Genomic DNA, 18,144 nt, shown 5'->3' on the forward strand with positions numbered 1-18,144 from the left:
ATAAGGGATTTGTGGTCCAACGATTTGATTATGCTTTTATATATGGCTAGAATTATGTCGCAAATGGTCCTCACTCCTCGACGCACCAAACTCTAGTCTCTTTAAAACTGCGTGCCGAATCCACCGTAGCCTTGCTTCCCAATCCAAAAAATGAAAATAAAGAAGTAAACGCGATCCAAGCTTGCATTATATATTTATTTATTACGCTGTGTGTAACCTGTTGCCTTCGTATTATTCAATAAGAAAACTGATGATGTAAGAAGAACATATCTTTGATTAAGCATGTGCCTAAGTGATTCGCATAGAATATTTAGACTACATTTGATTTGCGAAAAATGAATTATTCAGAATTTTTTTTCCAAAATCGTTTGAAAAAACAAATGAAGAAAAAAACTTAATTGTTCAAGAAAATATTTAGGCATAATTTTTTCAATAATTGAAACACTTTTTTATTATCTAATTATTTCAAATGATACAAATTATCATATTTTGATAAAAAATTTCAAAATAATTCATTTTCTACGATACTCCCATTAATTCCAAATGCTCTCAGTAAACACTTATTGACTTTACTTTTCTTTCTCCTATTATAACCACAATCGGAAGGTTTGATTAAAATTTAATCAGCATTAAAAATTTATTGCCTTTTATGATACAGCCCGCCTTTACATTTTCCAAATTTATAAGTCCGTAAGCCTGTAGAGATGTATGAAGGTAAGTGCATCTAACCATCTCTCCATCAATTGACAACAAATAAAATAAATTTCTTAGAGTGTCACATAAGATTTTCGTATAGTATAAACCAATTGCATGTAATAATAACTTTTTAAGAAGTTATTTTATTCAATTTAATGGCATCGTTAGAAGACTAGGGACTAAATGGCATAGTTCATTTTTTTCTTAATTTCAACATCCTCATTTAATTTCCATGTGTATTTCCTACATTAAAACAGTTACATAAATTTTTAATGGTTTTATTTTTAGCTTAATTTAATATTTAAAAAATCATTGCTTTTCTCTTTTCTTTTCCTTTTTGAAATTTTTGTTTCTCCAACCATCTTTAAGGCCCAATGAAACTTATAAGTAAGAAAGTTTTCATTGAGACATACATTCTCCGTTACCTTTTGGGAGGCCTAGGCCTTATAGAAACTTTTATAATATAGCGTTCCATATATCATGCAACAACTATAGTTTGTTTTAGAGAATAAACAATGCAAGTCACTAATTTATTTAAAATACAAATTACATAATTTGTCAAGATTTTCTCAAACTACGTTTTCAATAATTCGTCGAGGGTATTAGCTTAGTGTAGTGCACGGGCTTCCATCTAGTTTTATAGTACATGACAATGCATTCAATGTTGAATCTCATAATATAATTTTAGAGCATAGAAAATCTTCCAAAATATATGGAAACATATTTCTCGTTGATATTCGAATAGCAACTATGGCACGCATTAACTTTCAGCTAATTATAGAACTATAAATTGCTGAGTTTAATTACTCTACTTTCCTTTTATTCCATTTATGTGTTCCCTCATACCTTCCATCGCCCATGTCGAAATCCATGCTTGGGGAATCCATCCTTATATCGGCATCGGATGAGAAAGTATAATTAGATATTATATATAGTCCACCCCATACTTTGATAAATTCATTAAATTATTGGAGTAAAGGGTCCCGCATCTGCTCTCGAGTCCTTATCATTATGTTATTTTTTCCAACTAAAAAAATTTATCTAAGAATAAGCCTATTTTTTTTTTTTGTCAGTCCTACTCTATTCCTACTCTACACTCACTTGCAAACTTGTGCCTTGCCTCTTGCGGGCGTGAGTCAACTCTCTCGAAACTTACGCGTCCCTACCCCATCCACGAGGAGGTGGGGATTTGAACCTCTCCTCCCCTTCCATGTTGGAAGGGTGGCAGTGGGCGCGCAGGTGGTTAATATAAGCCTATTAAAAGCCTTAAAACTTATCATGGAAGCGCAATTAAATCATAAAATAAAAAAAAATGTAATCAAGTTTTTAAATTTATCAAATTGATGTAATTGAGTCTTTTTGTTAATTCCGTCCAACTTGGCTAATGGAAAATATTGACACGATTTTTTTTAATATATTCTCTTTCTTACATGGCGATAGCATGACTAAAACACAAAGCATAAGGTCGTTTTAGTTCACATCTAATTTTCAAAACAAAATTTATTTAACTTAAACTTAAATTTGTAATTAAAAACTAGATTTGAATCAAAAAGACGTTATTTTAGCCACATCATCACCACGTAAGAGAAATAAAATATTTTAAAAAGTCATATTAGTATTTCCCGTTAACTCACTTGGATGGAATTAATAGAAAAACTCAATTGCACTAATTCGACAATTTTTATGGCTCAATTACACAATAAAATTTAGGACTTCTAGTATTCTTATCCATTTTATTTTTAAGCAACGAGATTTATTCTTCACTTTTCAATTAGAAAAGGAAATCCCCACCCCCCCCAAAAAAAAAGAAGTGAGAATAAAATGAAATTAAAAAAGGAGAAAATCCTAGTTTGGTTAACAAAAAATGTTGACGTTATTTTTTTTTCAATATTTTATCTCTCTTTCGTGGCAATGATGTGGCTAAAATATGAAACATAAGGTTAAAATGATATTATTTTGATCCAAATCCAATTTTTAAACAATTTTATTTAAATTAAACTTAAAAATAAGCTAATTATATATATATATATATATATATATATATTTTTAAATAATGAGAACTAGGTGGCTAAGGCCCCACCATCGTTGAGAAGGACCAATGGGGTCATCGAGCCCTAACTAGTGGCCAATGGCCTTCACTAATCATAAGTGAGGGCCATCATTGGTGGGGTAAGTTGTTAATGCCTGCCCTTGACCAAACTTGGGGAAGGGCGTACGGGCCCTTGCTTGTGGGTGGTGAAGGTTGCTAGCCACTAACCAAGACATGACAATCCCTACTGATGATCCCACACCCTCGACAACCCTTCTTGGCAATGGTGGGGCGAGAGTGGCAAAGGGTTATTCCTCACCCGTCTTCTCCTCTCATTTTTTAATAAAAACTAGCTTATTTTATAAAATTATGTATTAAAAATAAAAAATTTAAACATAAACGATGTTATTTTAATCACATCAACGCTATGTAGACAAATGAAATATTTTAAAAAGTCGGGTTATCATTTCCATCAACCTACTTGAACGGAATTAACAAAAAACCTCGATTGCATCAATTTAATAAGTTTTAAAATTTAATTATATTTTTATGAAGTTTACAACTCAATTCGATAAGTTTTGGGACATCCAATGTCTCCTCCTTTTTAATTTATCTATGACTAGAATTATTTTTCAATTTTCAATTAGAAGGGGAATTGCTGACCCAAAAAAAGAAAAAAGAAAAAGAAAGGGAACACCCCCTCCCCCAAAAAGAAAAAGAAATATGAGGTGAGAATAAAATAAGGAAAAAAAAAAAAAATAAAAATAAAAAAATAAAAAAGGGAAAAAGAGAGAGAGAGAGAGAGCGGAGAAAATCCCAACAAACTCCCCCGGGAATTGCAGTTACGAGTGGAGCGACATTATCAAATTTCGCAGAGAGAGTAACAAAAGCCGAGGCTTAAGTCAGCTTACGTTACACTCTTTTCCCATTTTTAACGTCCCTCACTTTATTACTCTCTCCCTCTCTCTTTCCCCAACCAAACCAGAAAAAGAAGGGTAGAGAAATAGCCAAAGCCAAAGCCAAAACCAAAGCCCACCTGTTCTTCTTCAACGCCTCTCTCTCTCCTCCCTTCGATCATCCATCAAAAACCCTATTTCTCGCACACTGCGCGCAGAGTCACAGACCCACAGACCCACACTGCACTTCAGTTCAACTCTGGTTTTTTTTTTTTTTTTTTTTTTTTGGGGCACGGCATTTCTGGGTTTTTTACACCTGCTCTCTTGCTTCATTTCCCGAATGGGCACTTAATTAGCATTCCTTTTCTGGATATAATTCCCACCCAGTATCATCACTGATCGCTCAAATTCTGAGCTGTTGCGAGAAAATAAGAAAAAAAGGCTGCTTTTTTGGTAATCTCCTCGTACATTGTCCGAGTTTTTCCCTTTTTCATTCGTTATATAAAAAGGAAAAAAAAAAGAAAAAAGAGGGGAGGAGGTAAAAGAGATTAAGAGAGCGCTTGTGGGTTTTTCTGGCTGCGATTCTCTATGGCTGCGGTTGCTGAGATTTCCAATGAGGCAGCGGTTGCTAACAAGAAGTTGGATTCGAAACCGAATTCGAAGCCGGAATCGGAATTCACCATGCAGAATTTGGTCGATATGTTCACGAAGCTGAACCCTCTGGCTAAGGAGTTTGTCCCTTCCTATTACTCCCAAGCTCTCGATCACCATCATCAGCATCAGCGCCTTCTTCATTTCCAGCAGAACGGCAGCTTCCTGATCAGCGATTTCCCAGCTGCCGAAAAGAATTTCCCCGATAACAACTTCGCGAATAATAGGAGGGTATTGATCTTTTCGGTCTGATCTCACGAATTCTCTATTGGTATTGGATTTTTTTTTTCTTTTTTTGGGTTTGCGAGGAGTTTCAGCTCACGTCCGATGTGCATTATTTGGACTGGTTTTGAGCAGCTGGAAAATGAGTCTCCCAGTTTTTTTTTTTTTTTGGGGGAGGGGGGTTGTCTTTGGCGTGAATGTTGTCAGCTCGATGCTTCCAGCTGGATATTGGGAATTTGGTCTGAATTATATTATATATATAGCGATTGCTTATTCAATGAATTCGTGTTGGAAGATTTACAGTGATTCGGGAGGCAATCCCACTGGAAATTAGGATGTATTCTCTAAAAGTAAATGCTTGGTGGCCAGGTCAACAACTACACCACCGATCTCGCATATGATCCTGGATTTTTCTAATTACTTTTCCATTGCCATTGATCAACCCCGACTGTCATGTGTTTGTGATCCGGTCTGTAATAATAGCTTCCCTGTGTGGTCTGATGACCATTCTTTTGTCCAGAAATTCTTGGTTTCTTTGAAGTCGTGTTTTGGTCTCTGTTATTCGTGCAGACAAATTTGGAGGTTATTCTTCATTTTGATAATTTGAGCCATTTTGATATGTTGAGCATGAGAATGTGGCAGTCATTTCTGCTGTTTACTGGTCAATTTAGGACCTTGTTGTCTAGAACCTCATGGTCGTGGTGTATGAATTGAGTTCTCTGTAATTGTCAATCTCTACATGCATAGTTATTGGTTTAATTGTCATTTGTATATGTTTTTCTGCTTTGAGCACCTGCACCGTTCATGGGGTTCTGAATTTTGTATATTTGGTCTCTGAAGTTATTAATACACTCTTAGGTTCCCGTACCCCGTGGAGGATGATGATGTAATGGAGCATGTCCTCTGTTATTTTGCAGATTTAGACTATTTAAGCCTGTCACGTGTTCTTTGTCTTTAGTTCATTGATACTTCATTCTGAGCTGTGCCTCCTCTTTATCAATTTCAGAGAAGAAATAGCTTCAACCAAGGCAGAAGAAGGTTCAGTGGACGGTCTTTTAGAGCTCAAAGGGAAGATAGCGTCAGACGGACAGTATATGTTTCTGACATTGACCAGCATGTGAGAGACACCACTGTACCCTTGATGCAAATGCATCCGTCAATCGTGTTTAAAGTTTTAGTCTAACGTAACTTGATTCTTAATATGAAAAATTCACTTTGAATTAGGTCACTGAAGAACAGCTGGCTACCCTGTTTAGTACTTGCGGACAAGTAAGTTCATTGAGTAGCATTATGCATTGTATTAATATTCTGATATATTTACTTGATACGATGCTTCATCAGTTTTAAGCACGCTGTGGTTCCTTCAAAATGTAGGAAAGCCTTAATGTCTCTTAATCTATTGGTTCCTGCTGTAAATAATTGGTTTGCATCACCCTGAGGCGGTTGAACTGAAGCTTCATACATGCAAAGAATCGGAAGTAGTTTTATGCTGCTTAGCACTTTAATTTTGGTTCTATGATTGACTGCACCTATTCTGCCATTCCTTCCCAAACTGCACTTTTTGCAGTGTTCTGTTCCCTGTCATCCATCCCAAGAACCAATTCTCAAACGGATTGTCTTGGTCTAGTACTGCCTGAGATGAGATAATAACCTGCATTTGGAAGAATTTATAAGAGGTGAAGGAAGAGGAGATAGAGAAAACAATTTTCCTTCTGGTTGTTTGGAAGAGTAAACAGTGGAGGTGAAGAAATTTTGATGCATTCGACTTTGTTTGTTTGGAAAAGAATAAATGAGAAGGATAGGGAATGATACTTCTTCCCTTTGAAGGATGGAATGTAAAAACTATGTCACAGATGTAGGTTAATTCTTGCCAAAATAAGAAAGATGGTCCAACTAACAGTAGAAGAAAAAATCATCTATAGGTTCCAAATTTTCAATTTTTCTGGGCAATTCTCAGTTTTCTGATATCATTGCTTGAGAATGGACTCTTCATAGCCAAAAGTAATAATTTATGCATCATGTGCAGGATTTTAGTACTCCATTCAGTGTGCATTTTCTCTTCACTTTGATCCCAAAATCGGGATGACTAAATTTTTTTTTTTTTTGGGGGGGGTTGTTCAATGGGGCTTCCGAGCGGAGGGAAATTACTTTTCCTCCTCATTTCCTTGCTGCCTTTTCCAGACACAGCATAAAGATGTCATTGCAGCATTTTAACTGGACTTCTCTATTTTTTTCTTTGAAGGTTCTTGATTGCCGAATTTGTGGCGATCCACATTCAGTTCTTCGATTTGCCTTTGTTGAATTTGCAGATGAATGTAAGATTTCCATTTTGGCTGGCTAATTAACCTCATATTTATGAGGGCATGAAAGTATAGGGATGCTCATGTATCGTTGTTCCTTGGAATGTGTTGACAGATGGTGCAAGAGCAGCTCTGAACCTTGGTGGGACAATGTTAGGATACTATCCAGTGAGGGTTTTACCATCAAAGACAGCTATACTTCCTGTAAATCCAAATTATCTCCCAAGGGTATGAAAAGCGAATGCTGCCCTATAAGTGTTATGGTCGTGGCACAATGTTCCACTACCTTTTAGCCTCCTTTTACACTCTGTTCTAGCACATGGCCATATGAGGCTAAAGAAGCACTCTGGATCATGCATGTTCGTGCATAATATCCACATGTATCGTAGATGCTTATAGAACTTCCGAAGTACTTACCTTTCAGGCTCTTTCATACCAACTTTTGTTTTGACGCAGTCAGAGGATGAACGAGAAATGTGTACAAGGACAATTTATTGCACAAATATCGATAAAAAGGTGAAAAGTAAATTTCATCCTTTCAGTTAAAAATTTCTGAGTTTGCTGTTTCTTTCCCAAGGTCCTTGTCATATTCTACATGTCCTCATCTGATGGCTGACTTGCTTACTAATTGACCATGTCACGGTGTTCTATGCTTGCGCCAGCTTGATATGTTTGGTTTATGTTCTGTTTTTCTACTGCAGGTTTCTCAAGCTGAAGTCAAAAATTTCTTTGAAACAGCCTGTGGTGAGGTCAGGCTAGGCTAACTCTCTTTCTTTCTCTCTCATACGCACACAATCTACATTGGACTATCATTTTCCATAGGCTATTCTGAAACTAACTAGCTATTTTCTCTGTAGGTCACTCGCTTGAGACTTCTTGGGGACCATGTGCACTCTACTCGCATTGCTTTTGTTGAATTTGCTAGGGTAAGTCAGTTTTTGCTTCCTGAGATTGCACTGTGGGAAATCATCATTTTATTGATGTAATTGTAGCTGATTATGTTCCCTAGATTCTTGCCTTGCAAAATCAAGAGACAAAATCTGAATCCGATGGTCCCTTAAAGCAAGAACTACAGTGGTGATAATTTATTTCAAAGAAGGGATGTCCTTTTATACACACTAAATGTAACTTGGCATGTCCATAAATGTGGCTTTTAGTGATTTCTGTTTTGTATTTCATCTCTGTTGTGCTCCCATTTTCTTGCTAAAGATGAGATTTTGAGCATGCCAAATAGACATGTTCAACCTGGCCTTGATTGTGAATGGTCAAAATTAATTCAAAGCATAAGTATCATCTCTTTTGTAGAAAAAATCGAATTAAATCTAATGCATAGAGCTCACATCAGACTAGAGAAAATAGAGATCTTTTTCATCCATGAGACCCTTTCCTTTGAAATCTTATTCTGAAGGACTGGTGGAAGAAAGGGAAAGAAAGAACAAACTGGAAGTTCATGAAGTATGCATTTTCAGAGTTTCAGTAAATCCTGAGGGCCAGGTTGAATGTAAATGGCAATAATTCCTTTAGTTTGAGGCATAAATGCCGCATGAACTACTAAATTTCCTATCCCAACACTTTTTTGCAAATGTTATTTGATGCTATGCATTGATTAGACATGACAAAAGTGTGATGAGTTTTGTATTACGTCTAAGTTTTTTACTTTAGAGACTATCTATTGACAATTTTTTTTTTAGCAGAAAGAAAGTGATAAATTTTTTGGAGGATTGACAGGAAGTATCTGTTTTATTGAAATGTTTTTGCCTAGTCGACCAAAGACGGTTCCACTGGTAGTATTACGTGGTTACTGAATTTTCATGCTAATTTTTTGCTTGCCAACTGAACTGAATTCCGTATTTGCGTTTGAGGGAAAAGATAGATGCGGGATAGAGGATTAGACAATCTCAGAGATATAGTACGAGTTGAAATGCGTTGTGGTTATCTATTGTTGCTATATTACATGCCCGCATGTAATTATCCCTGCACATAAAATCAATTTGTCTCTTTTGCTTGTTTGGCTTTAAATCTGCATAAGACATTACAGCGAAAGGATTGATGCATTTTGCATAGTGGCATACTTTTGCATGTGCCTGGAATTATCTTTTTGCACTGGCTCCATAACACAATGCAAGGATACCTTACTATGTTTTCTTTCTTAAATAATTTGTCCTAGTCATGAATGTAACATGCATAGCTATTTTCTTTGGATCAGGTCATAGGTGTAAACTAGTTGATCCTGTGCTTTGGAGTTGTTTGTGCTTAGTTCTTTATTGTATGAACTTGGTGCATCTATTAATGCAGATGAGAGAGCATGCTCTTGCTTTGAACTTATTCTGATGATTTCCCCCAAAAGAAAAAAGAGAAGTGATTCGAAGTTGTTTCTGTGGGCAGGCTGAAAGTGCCATTGTTGCTTTAAATTGCAGCGGAATGGTCTTGGGATCTCAGCCCATCAGGTGGACCTTCAACGACGAACGATTGCAATTTTTTTTAACCTTTTAAGAACCTGGCTAAGCTTTTTGGTCATATCAAATCTTCGATTGTAGGGTAAGTCCTTCAAAGACACCAGTGAGGCCGCGGGTTACTCGCCCACCGATGAATTGAGATTGAGTGGAGCTTTGAGGAGTCCATGCGTCAAGTTCGGTAACTGAACAGTCGAGAGGCACTTTGTTGAGACAAAGAGCTTGTTAAACTTTGAATTTTCCTCTTTTCTATTATTCTCATCTTGATCTGTCGCAGCTGCAACATTTTCTGTGACCGAACATGCCTTGACCCCCTCTCAGTTCACCATTTAAAGGACTGATCTCAACCTTTGAGGTTCTTTATCCTATTTAATCCTTCATCACTATCATATGATGATTTACCTTCAACTGCATCAGTGGCGACATGAAGCAAATCCCCTACCATGCTTTAGCAAGGCTCGTCCTTCTGCTGGAGCCTTGAAGTTGCCATATCGAGCTCTCATTAGTTGTTAGTATAATGTCGGTAAGAGAGCTTTGCTGCGGAGACAATCGAAATAAAGGGGATGTTCTGGAACATGAGATCAAGGCACACTCTGGCTGGTTTTTGTTATGAGTTTATGTTTCACAGCCTTTAGGATACATTCGTTTCTGTTCTCAAGAAGGGTGGTTACTTTTGCAGGCTTTGTCAGTGACTTAATATGAGCCTGCATGAGAATCAGTATGCATTAGACCAGTTTCATGTTCCCATGCGAGAAACGACACTAGGATCATGTGTTGGGGCACTGATAAGTTGCAATGCCACAGGTGAAAAGATTTATCGCGACCTAGCTGATTTGTTTTTTCATGCATGAGTCAGGACACGCTAGATACAGAACCATATCACCGAGTAATTCGTAATAGAAAATCATTAGTAGATGGGGATTTGTCTATTGCATATCTCAAGATTTGCTGTCTAGATTGGGGGTGTTGAAGAATACTTCTGTGCTACGGTGAGCAAAGGTGATGCTATCATAGTTTACATTAGAATTGTCCCCTGGAATTTTTCCCTAAGGGCAAGGGCCAAGAACTAGATGGATCTTGCGCAAACCATCCGTCGCCAGTTGCCACATCATGTTGCAACGCGAGTGCAGAGTCTTGGCTTCCTCCCGGATCAAGTTCTGAGTCTTGGCGTCGTCCTGGGTCAAGCTTCATCAATACGCTCCCGGCAAGCTTCTCCAAGGACTGGTGGAAATACTCGAGCTCTTCTAACCCCAAATGTTCAATTGGCTGCTCCCACCAAAACCCTCCACTCTCAGCTCTTCCCGTTTCTCGCATCAGCTTTAGATCCGCCTTCTCTTTCTCTAACTGCTCCACTGCTTCGAAATAACGCTGCTTCGACTCACGCGTGGTTTGCAAGTAGGCGGCATTGTCGCCGCTGCCCGTAGGATTTATGCCGGTGGCTCCATCAAGGTAGCCTTGGAGGATCCTGTCGGCTTCCGGATGCCCGAAGCAAAAGGCCTTCTTGCCCTCCGAGAACGTTATTATGACCACTTCCACCCCGCACAGTATGCAGAGCTCGGCACCCTTTTCGAACAGGCCAGTGCGGCGTTTGGTGAAGGTGACGCGGCGGTCATCGACGTTCTCCCTCTTCTTGATTTCGATCTTTTGTCGGCCCTTTGTCGCCTTCTTGGAGTTGTTTCCTGAAGCCATCGTCAACCTCAAAGTGCTAAACCAAAGCAAAAGAGAGAATTACACGATGCTGGGTTTAGAAGGAGCAGTGTAATCTTATTTATTTGGGTGCATCGGCCTTAACTTGATCGGGAAGCCCTTGGCCAGAATATATGGAATTATCAGCTGCACTCGCAGATCAATTTGTTGCCAATTTCGGGTCACACCCACCTCTTAGGATCGTGCCTTTACATGGAAATCTATCGAATATGAATATTGCATTCTTGATAACCTTTTGGATTATATACATTCATGTCTGAAAAGGAATTTGTCCGGTGTTTAGGAAAATTACCCGTTCTTCTGCTTGCTTTTGTCCCCTAATCACCTAAGCCAACTTAGCATTACATATTTTTATGTTGATACCAATTCGGTTCATCTAGCCAATTTAGGCCAAAAATCGCAAAGTAGAATGTCCATCCTACATGGCATAGCTAGTACTTACGTGAACATATTGTAATAAGTTTTTGAATATTTTAAAAAATATTCAAAAAATATTTAAAATATTATTAAAAATATCTATATTAACACTGGCCATACTACATGAGATTATTGGTATTCACATTAGTAATTTTCAACCTAAATTGGTTGGATGACTAAATTAGTATCAATGTGAAAAGATTTAGGATTAAATCGGTCTAGTTGAAAAGTTTAAAAAGATTGGTATCGATATAATACGTTTACAACTTTTCTAGTGCTTTTCCCTATCTTTGATGGTCACTCGAGAGGATGAGATGGATATGCTTATCCCAACGCGCAGAGAGAGAGAGAGAGACAATCTGTATGAGGCTCTCGTAGAAATCTAGATCTAATGGTCACGGAGATCATAGTCACTTCGAAATAGAGAGAGAGAGATGGCGACTTCAATCAAGCTGCCTGCAACCTCTTCTCTTGATCACCGCATACACAAATTCTTTGCAAAATATTTTCCTTTACACGTTGGCAGACTTTTTGATACAATGACATGCAAGGGCAAGACATCTAATACAAAATCAGAGGAAAGGGTTTGAAAAGAAGACCTGAGAAAACTATTGTATTCAGACATCGACAGGCTTCTCTATACTCTATAAATAATGATTTCTTTATTGTATCGAAAAAAACTATTAACAAGCATCTTGAGAGCACTTATTGAGCAAGCGAATTCTATTTGTTATAATTCAACTTTTAAAATGGGAACGGTGCATAACATGAAAGCGAACCGGTAGGATTTCCTTAATTGCTATAGCCATTTTTAATTTTTTTATGAGAATGCACAAGCGGTCTTCGTCTTCTATGTGCTAGGCGTCGCACGTTGACTGCGCTCCCTTCTCAACTTGCTGATATATTGACTGGGCTTCCTTGATTGCTGTGGGCCTTTTTCTTAATCGTCGCCCCAGTTCTCTTTTGTTCTTCTAAGATAGAGCCAAAAGGGTAAATCCTTCTCATTGGAGATTTCCCTTCTCATCTTTAATCTTGACTTTGCTAACTACGGATACGGCTTTCTTAGTTTAGAAGATATCTTAGTAAAACATCAACATCGTACGTAACCACTTCCTTAGAAATTTCAAAATTCCCTGCCGAAGAAGTAAACAAGAATGAATGTGAGTAGTGAGAATTTCCCTTTTACGTGGTCATCTTATTGGGCGCCGTACTATTTGATGATTCGTACATACAGTTGTGTGACAAGTCGTTAGGAATTTTCTTTTCTTTTTTTTTTACCAAAAGTCTGCCCTGCTTATTAATTTTATCCCTAAAAACGATTTTTTGGCCCAGAAAATGTGTTGAGTGCACGTGCCAGTGATGTGAGGGAAAAAAATATCGCATTGAATATTTAGAGCTAAAGTAAATGATTTATAATAATATTTAATTAGCATGTATGTAACTCGTTGATTTAAATTTTTAAATGAAGTTAAATCCAATAAAATATGTTAGTATACTCAACACGAGTTCTCGAATCCTTGATTATAAAAGTATTAGACTTCGTTATACTATTTTAAAGTTGTATCAAATCGGATATGATAGAAACAAGTTGAATTGGACTAATATTTTGTCATTAGGACAACTATTTGAAAAATCATATCGTTATCCTCGTTGGATTGGTTGGCTCAATCCAACTTTCAAAATTCTCATGGTATTAAAAAAATTTCATTTAAAATTTGAAGGTGTGATATCACGTGGTATGCCAGCATTACATCGACCACTAAATTACATGAGTCATTGTTAATATGTATTAATTTTTTCGAAAGAAAATTCAAAATAAATCTTATTTCAAAAAAGAGAAGGAGGCAGCCATGACAATTTTCAAATCTGACCTCGACGGCCAGCCAATCTTCCTGGAAGGGCTTTGTCGTTCAAAAACAATCTTTTTTCTTAATTTTTCTCTCTTCTTCCCTGTTCATCTTCTTCCTCCTGCAAGACGAACAGGGAAGAGCGGTGGCCTTAGTGACCAGAGTCGCGTGCAAGAACAAGCAGCTCAAGGACCCGGCCATGGAGGAGAGGGACCGGGTGGGGGCAAGGACACGGTAGTACGTGGCGGAAAAGGCTCGGCCATGGCCAGGCCAATGCCGCCCTGTGAATACCCGGTCATGAGGAGCAATTCCTGCCGCCCGTCGTCTCTCCTTGCAATCAGAGTCGAGAAGTCAGTATTGCAGCAAAGAATTCGTGTGGAAATTGGACGAATCAGTTTGATTGATAAAAATATAGGGCCAACATGCACATCTGCTATTTCATGCCCATTCATAGTCTTCGTTTTCTCGTCTTCCGTCAGCGACCCACTTCACCATCCTTGGTGACATTCTTACGCGCGGCGGCACTCCTGGAATCGCCAAATTTGCCTTGAATAACCTCGGATCTTATTCTGCTCAGTTCTGCCCTATTTTCACATCGCTGAACTGCGATCCGAGGTAGACTAGGTTGGGCGTCGGGAGCTGAGCATGCGCCACCGTGACCAAGGCCGAGACCGAGTCCCTTCCAGGCATGAGCTTTCAAGCAGCGTGGCGAGTCCGACGCCGGTTGGAGGGACCATCATACTGCGACTTGAGGCAATGGAGAAGATCTGGCCACCATTGACCGCGAGCGATGAAACGCACGACCTCCTCGCTTCTGCTCAGATTCGCAGTCGCTTGCTAGATGAAGCAACGCTATGCCTTCGGAATCATGGGTCCTCTCCCTCCCTGCACTTGAGCTCGTCATCCAGACACGAATGGTTGGGTACCTCCGCACAGCCTTCTTGGGAAACACTCTCATCCGGATTCACTCTGCAGCATGACCTTCGCATACTGCAACGCTAGGCCTTTGGAATCCTTTGGACAAAGAAGAATATGTGCCTCTTCCCTATTCACCCTGTTCATCATGCTGCACGAAAAAGAGGATGAACAAGGAACAAGAAAAGAAAAATTCAAAAATTACCTTCGAACGAAAATGCTCTTGATCGGCAGGAAAATTGGCTGACTCAGATCAGGCCCGAGACTACTATGGCCACTTCATAATCTTATTTGATAACGATCAATTTTGAATCATTTTTTTAAAAAATAAAGACACTCCAAGTCTTAATTTAGAATTTTCCTAATATATGACACGATTAATACAAGCCTGATCAATTTGTTTTATCGGTGTATTATGAGTAAAAAGCAATGCTTTCCTCTAAAACCCTGTGGAAATGGCATTCCAACCGATTGTGGCAGTTGATCTAAAATCTAAAGTGCATGCCGTTGTTTTCTAAAAGCTTTCCATATCAGGCCACAGCGGCTCGCATTCTCAGTATCTTCCCTACATCTCAACGTGATGCGTCTGAAAACTTTAAGGTTTTTCACCCCTTTTCTTGATTTCTACGCCGTACGTGACCGATCATCAAATAAAACAATTAATAAAACGTGCGGAATTCGACGACCTTTGAAAGAACAACCTTGGCGGGTGTTTTTGACTTCGCCAAATCGCGACGCAACTCGTCCATCCACGCGCAGCAGCAAACAATGCAGCTGCTTGTGACGCAAGGCTTTGCGATGGCTAACATCCGGGAATCCAAGAAACTACCTTTGTGACGACAAAAAGGAACCCCGAAAGGAACGTAGACATGTCGTAGGTTGTCCAGAAGTCTCCAAGACCTGTAATTTCGTGTCTGGTGCAGGAGGGTAGGGCCAAGTCAAAACCCTCGAAGCTGCGTGCTTTGACTTTGACCGAACCAAACGCATGTGATAGTAAAAAAATGCCACGCCAATTTGGTCGTTCTAGACTGCTTCAATCTGTAACTCGTACGTCGTCGATAACGGTCGATCACGAGCAATCTCCAATCAACTGTCAACTGCCCATCTCCGTACGGACTTCCATGCGTCTGAACTAATCTTCTCTCTCTCTCTCTCTCTCATCTTCCGCTATATATAGGAGCACACCATTATTGGATTGCTTCAACACCAAGTTTTCTTATCTTGTGCAGACGCTCGTTTTTTTGGCCAACAGCATCTTGAAAACAATTGTCTTCAGCGACGGAAGCGAAAATCCCATGACGGATCAGAAAGGTAAGGAGGGAATAAAGATCGTGATCATCAACACTCAGTATGTCCAGGCCGACCCCAAGAACTTCAAGTCGGTCGTGCAGAAGCTGACCGGGAAAGATTCGAAGGTGCCCGGCTCACCAGATGCCGAGAACAGCACGGTGGGGACGGAAGGAGCTCGATTGGGTGTAGGGGATTGCGGAAGCGTTTCAAGGAATCTGTCCTTCAAGTGCGACCTGGACAGGATGCTCAAGGAGATGCCACCTTTGAGTGAGTTCAATGATCTGTGGTCTGTGGAGTAATTGATTTGTTTTTTGTGTACCGGGGTCATAAGTTTCTTTAGATATTTTTTTATTCATTTGACTAATGCCGGAGGCATTTAAATACCAGTTTATAAAATTTGGTTTACATAATGATGCAGCAAACCTTAAACTGGTGTCAAAGCACCCAACCCAACTTTTGTTTTGTTGTATCATGTTGTAAATCTATTTTATAAGCTAGTATTTGTATCTCGGACATCATTCTATTCGCGCACGCGCATAGACATGTATATTCTTTAAAGAGTGTCGTTGTCGATGTATTAAAGTAGCTTTATACAGGTATATAGTATATACACATCATTTGCAATAGTTGTTTTCGCGTTGCTGGAACTATTAATTGAGCTGATATGAGAATCGAGTGAATTCGCCATGTTTGCACTTAATTGTACTTGACGTTCGGTTCTTTTAATTGTTTGAACTTGTTTAAAGAAACTAAATTGGTAACATTTCATGAAATCCTTATATTGCTGGATTTTAAGAAAACAAATTCCAACGCATTGTGTGATGCATTATGATAGATTGTGCTGTTCTAACTACTGTGCATCATCCACACGGGAACATCAAACATGTTTCTTTTCTAATGTGTTGTAGCGCAGCATGAACTCTCGTGCAGAGCAAGTTTAAGTTGCCGGCCGTCAAAACGGCACCCCAGGATCAACATAGCTAGAAACTCGAGTATAGTATAGGAGAGAGAGATTTTGTACCTAATTTGGAATCCATCATTCTTTACGTGGAATGACAACTATCCAACACTCAAGTTCCTCTTCTCTATTGCCCTATGGTTCCCAGCTCAATGAGACCGCTCCTCATGCCTTTCCTTATGTGAGGTAATTGTATGTTGGGAAAATTTCAATTAAGGACCTAAAGTGGAACCGTTTTCTCAAAAAAAGACCCAAAATGGACATTATCTCAAATAAGGACCTGAAGTGACCAACTTAGTTTCAAATAAGGGCCTCAACTTAAAAGCCAACCAAATCTTATTTGTATCTAGGGGTATTTTCATCTAAAGACTTGTTTTCCTTCTTTCTTTTTTTAATTTATTTTCTCCTTCTCTTTCTTTTCTTCATCATCATCGTGCCTTCACCTTTTTCACTCTTTAGATCGCATTCTCCAAAGTCCATTTCTATCTTCCTTGCCGAATTAGCCATCAATGCCCTCAACCTCATTTTTCACTGCCCTCGACAGCAATTCCAGTACCTTTGTTGAAAGATGGAGGTCAACCCAAGCCCTAGATCGAGCACGAGTGGACCAACCACATCTTGTGGTCATGGTCAAGCGCGAAGCATGATGAGGTGTAAGCCATTAGCTTGCTGCCCTCATTGTCGTCGATGCTTGAATTCAAATCGATGCTCACGCAGGCTATGATCGATCTTAGTGAGGAGAAGTAGATTAAAGTGCCTAAGACAAATTCATTAGAGGTTTTTGAGGAATCTTTGTGATACTCATGTGCATTGATTTGTTCAGTGAAATATGTGGTTTTGGGAATTTCTGAGCGATTTTGCACTTTTTTTTCATTTTGTTATTCTCTCTCAAATATGTGTAGATAATATTTCAGAGTTAGAGAGACAAATTTGTTTGAACATGTGTAGACCAGAGTCATTCATTTTTTAGATTGAGTGCTGTCTGATTCGAATCGCCACCAAAAGCGAGTATCTTCAATCACGAGTTAAAATGATTCAGCAGACTTTGAAAATAACCAGCATGCACAACACAATTGGACCCTCTCAAGAAGCCAGATATTCCATCTCAATGCAAACTGCGTCTATGAATGTTATGAATAATCCAACTCGGACCCAATAAAGCATTCCCAATAAGCTACGAGTGAAAGTTATCGTGGCATAGGCAATTTCATTGGCGGGGAGAGCATGAAACTGTTACTTTAATTGCCATAATAAGTTTTTACAAGCAAATTGAATAATAAAAAAAACCCACTGATGGATATTTTTTAATTCTCAAGTTCAGTATCGTCATCGGAGAAGGCGAGTGGTGGCGAATAACTTAAAAATCGGCTTATGCCGAAATCGATGAGTTCTTGGGTGAGAATGTAGAATTGCATAATGTAGAGCATGCGCTTTGAAGTTTCTTGATGGGGAGATTGCAGAACTGAAGCACGCAATTTGCAGTTTTGCAAAACTGCATAACTTCTCGAATATCTTTTCGTTTTCTTCTTTTCCTAAATTGTTCAAATTGTTTTGCACCTATGCAAGCTCGTGCGTGAGGAGTTTGATGCATTTGTCAAGGAAGGAGGTGAGCAAGATGAAAAAAGAAAGAAAAGAAAAACAAAAAAGGAAAAAGAGAAAAAAAAAAAAAGTCTTTAGACGAAAATACCCCTAGCTGCAAATAAGATTTGACTGGCTTTCAAGTTGAAACCCTTATTCGAGACTAAATTGGTCACTTCAGGCTC

General features: G+C 38.8%; 3 protein-coding genes across 4 annotated transcripts; 2 read left to right on the forward strand and 1 right to left on the reverse strand.

Moving 5' to 3' along the window:
* Positions 1 to 3,653: 3,653 nt before the first annotated feature.
* On the forward strand, positions 3,654 to 10,189 carry LOC104450036 (polyadenylate-binding protein-interacting protein 9). 2 transcript variants are annotated; one of them, XM_010064426.3, is made up of 10 exons: positions 3,656 to 4,503; positions 5,501 to 5,611; positions 5,719 to 5,763; positions 6,737 to 6,809; positions 6,910 to 7,022; positions 7,251 to 7,310; positions 7,496 to 7,543; positions 7,652 to 7,720; positions 9,180 to 9,241; positions 9,332 to 10,189. In XM_010064426.3, the coding sequence occupies exons 1-10, from the start codon at positions 4,210 to 4,212 to the stop codon at positions 9,387 to 9,389; spliced, it is 933 nt and encodes a 310-aa protein (XP_010062728.1). In that variant the 5' UTR covers positions 3,656 to 4,209; the 3' UTR covers positions 9,390 to 10,189. The 2 variants fall into 2 exon arrangements, with proteins under 2 accessions (XP_010062729.1, XP_010062728.1); XM_010064427.3 differs by lacking the exons at positions 9,180 to 9,241; positions 9,332 to 10,189 and adding an exon at positions 9,090 to 9,140 and having other exon boundaries at positions 3,654 to 4,503.
* Positions 10,190 to 10,267: 78 nt separating this feature from the next.
* LOC104452044 (agamous-like MADS-box protein AGL62) lies at positions 10,268 to 10,936 on the reverse strand. The gene has a single exon (XM_039314587.1). The coding sequence runs from the start codon at positions 10,934 to 10,936 to the stop codon at positions 10,268 to 10,270; it is 669 nt and encodes a 222-aa protein (XP_039170521.1).
* A 4,492-nt stretch (positions 10,937 to 15,428) lies between these two features.
* Positions 15,429 to 15,722, forward strand: LOC104452046 (VQ motif-containing protein 1). Its single transcript, XM_010066579.1, has one exon. The coding sequence runs from the start codon at positions 15,429 to 15,431 to the stop codon at positions 15,720 to 15,722; it is 294 nt and encodes a 97-aa protein (XP_010064881.1).
* The last annotated feature ends 2,422 nt before the right edge of the window (positions 15,723 to 18,144 follow it).

Source organism: Eucalyptus grandis, chromosome 6 (genome assembly GCF_016545825.1).
Source record: "Eucalyptus grandis isolate ANBG69807.140 chromosome 6, ASM1654582v1, whole genome shotgun sequence".
In the NCBI taxonomy this organism is placed as follows: Eukaryota; Viridiplantae; Streptophyta; class Magnoliopsida; order Myrtales; family Myrtaceae; genus Eucalyptus; species Eucalyptus grandis.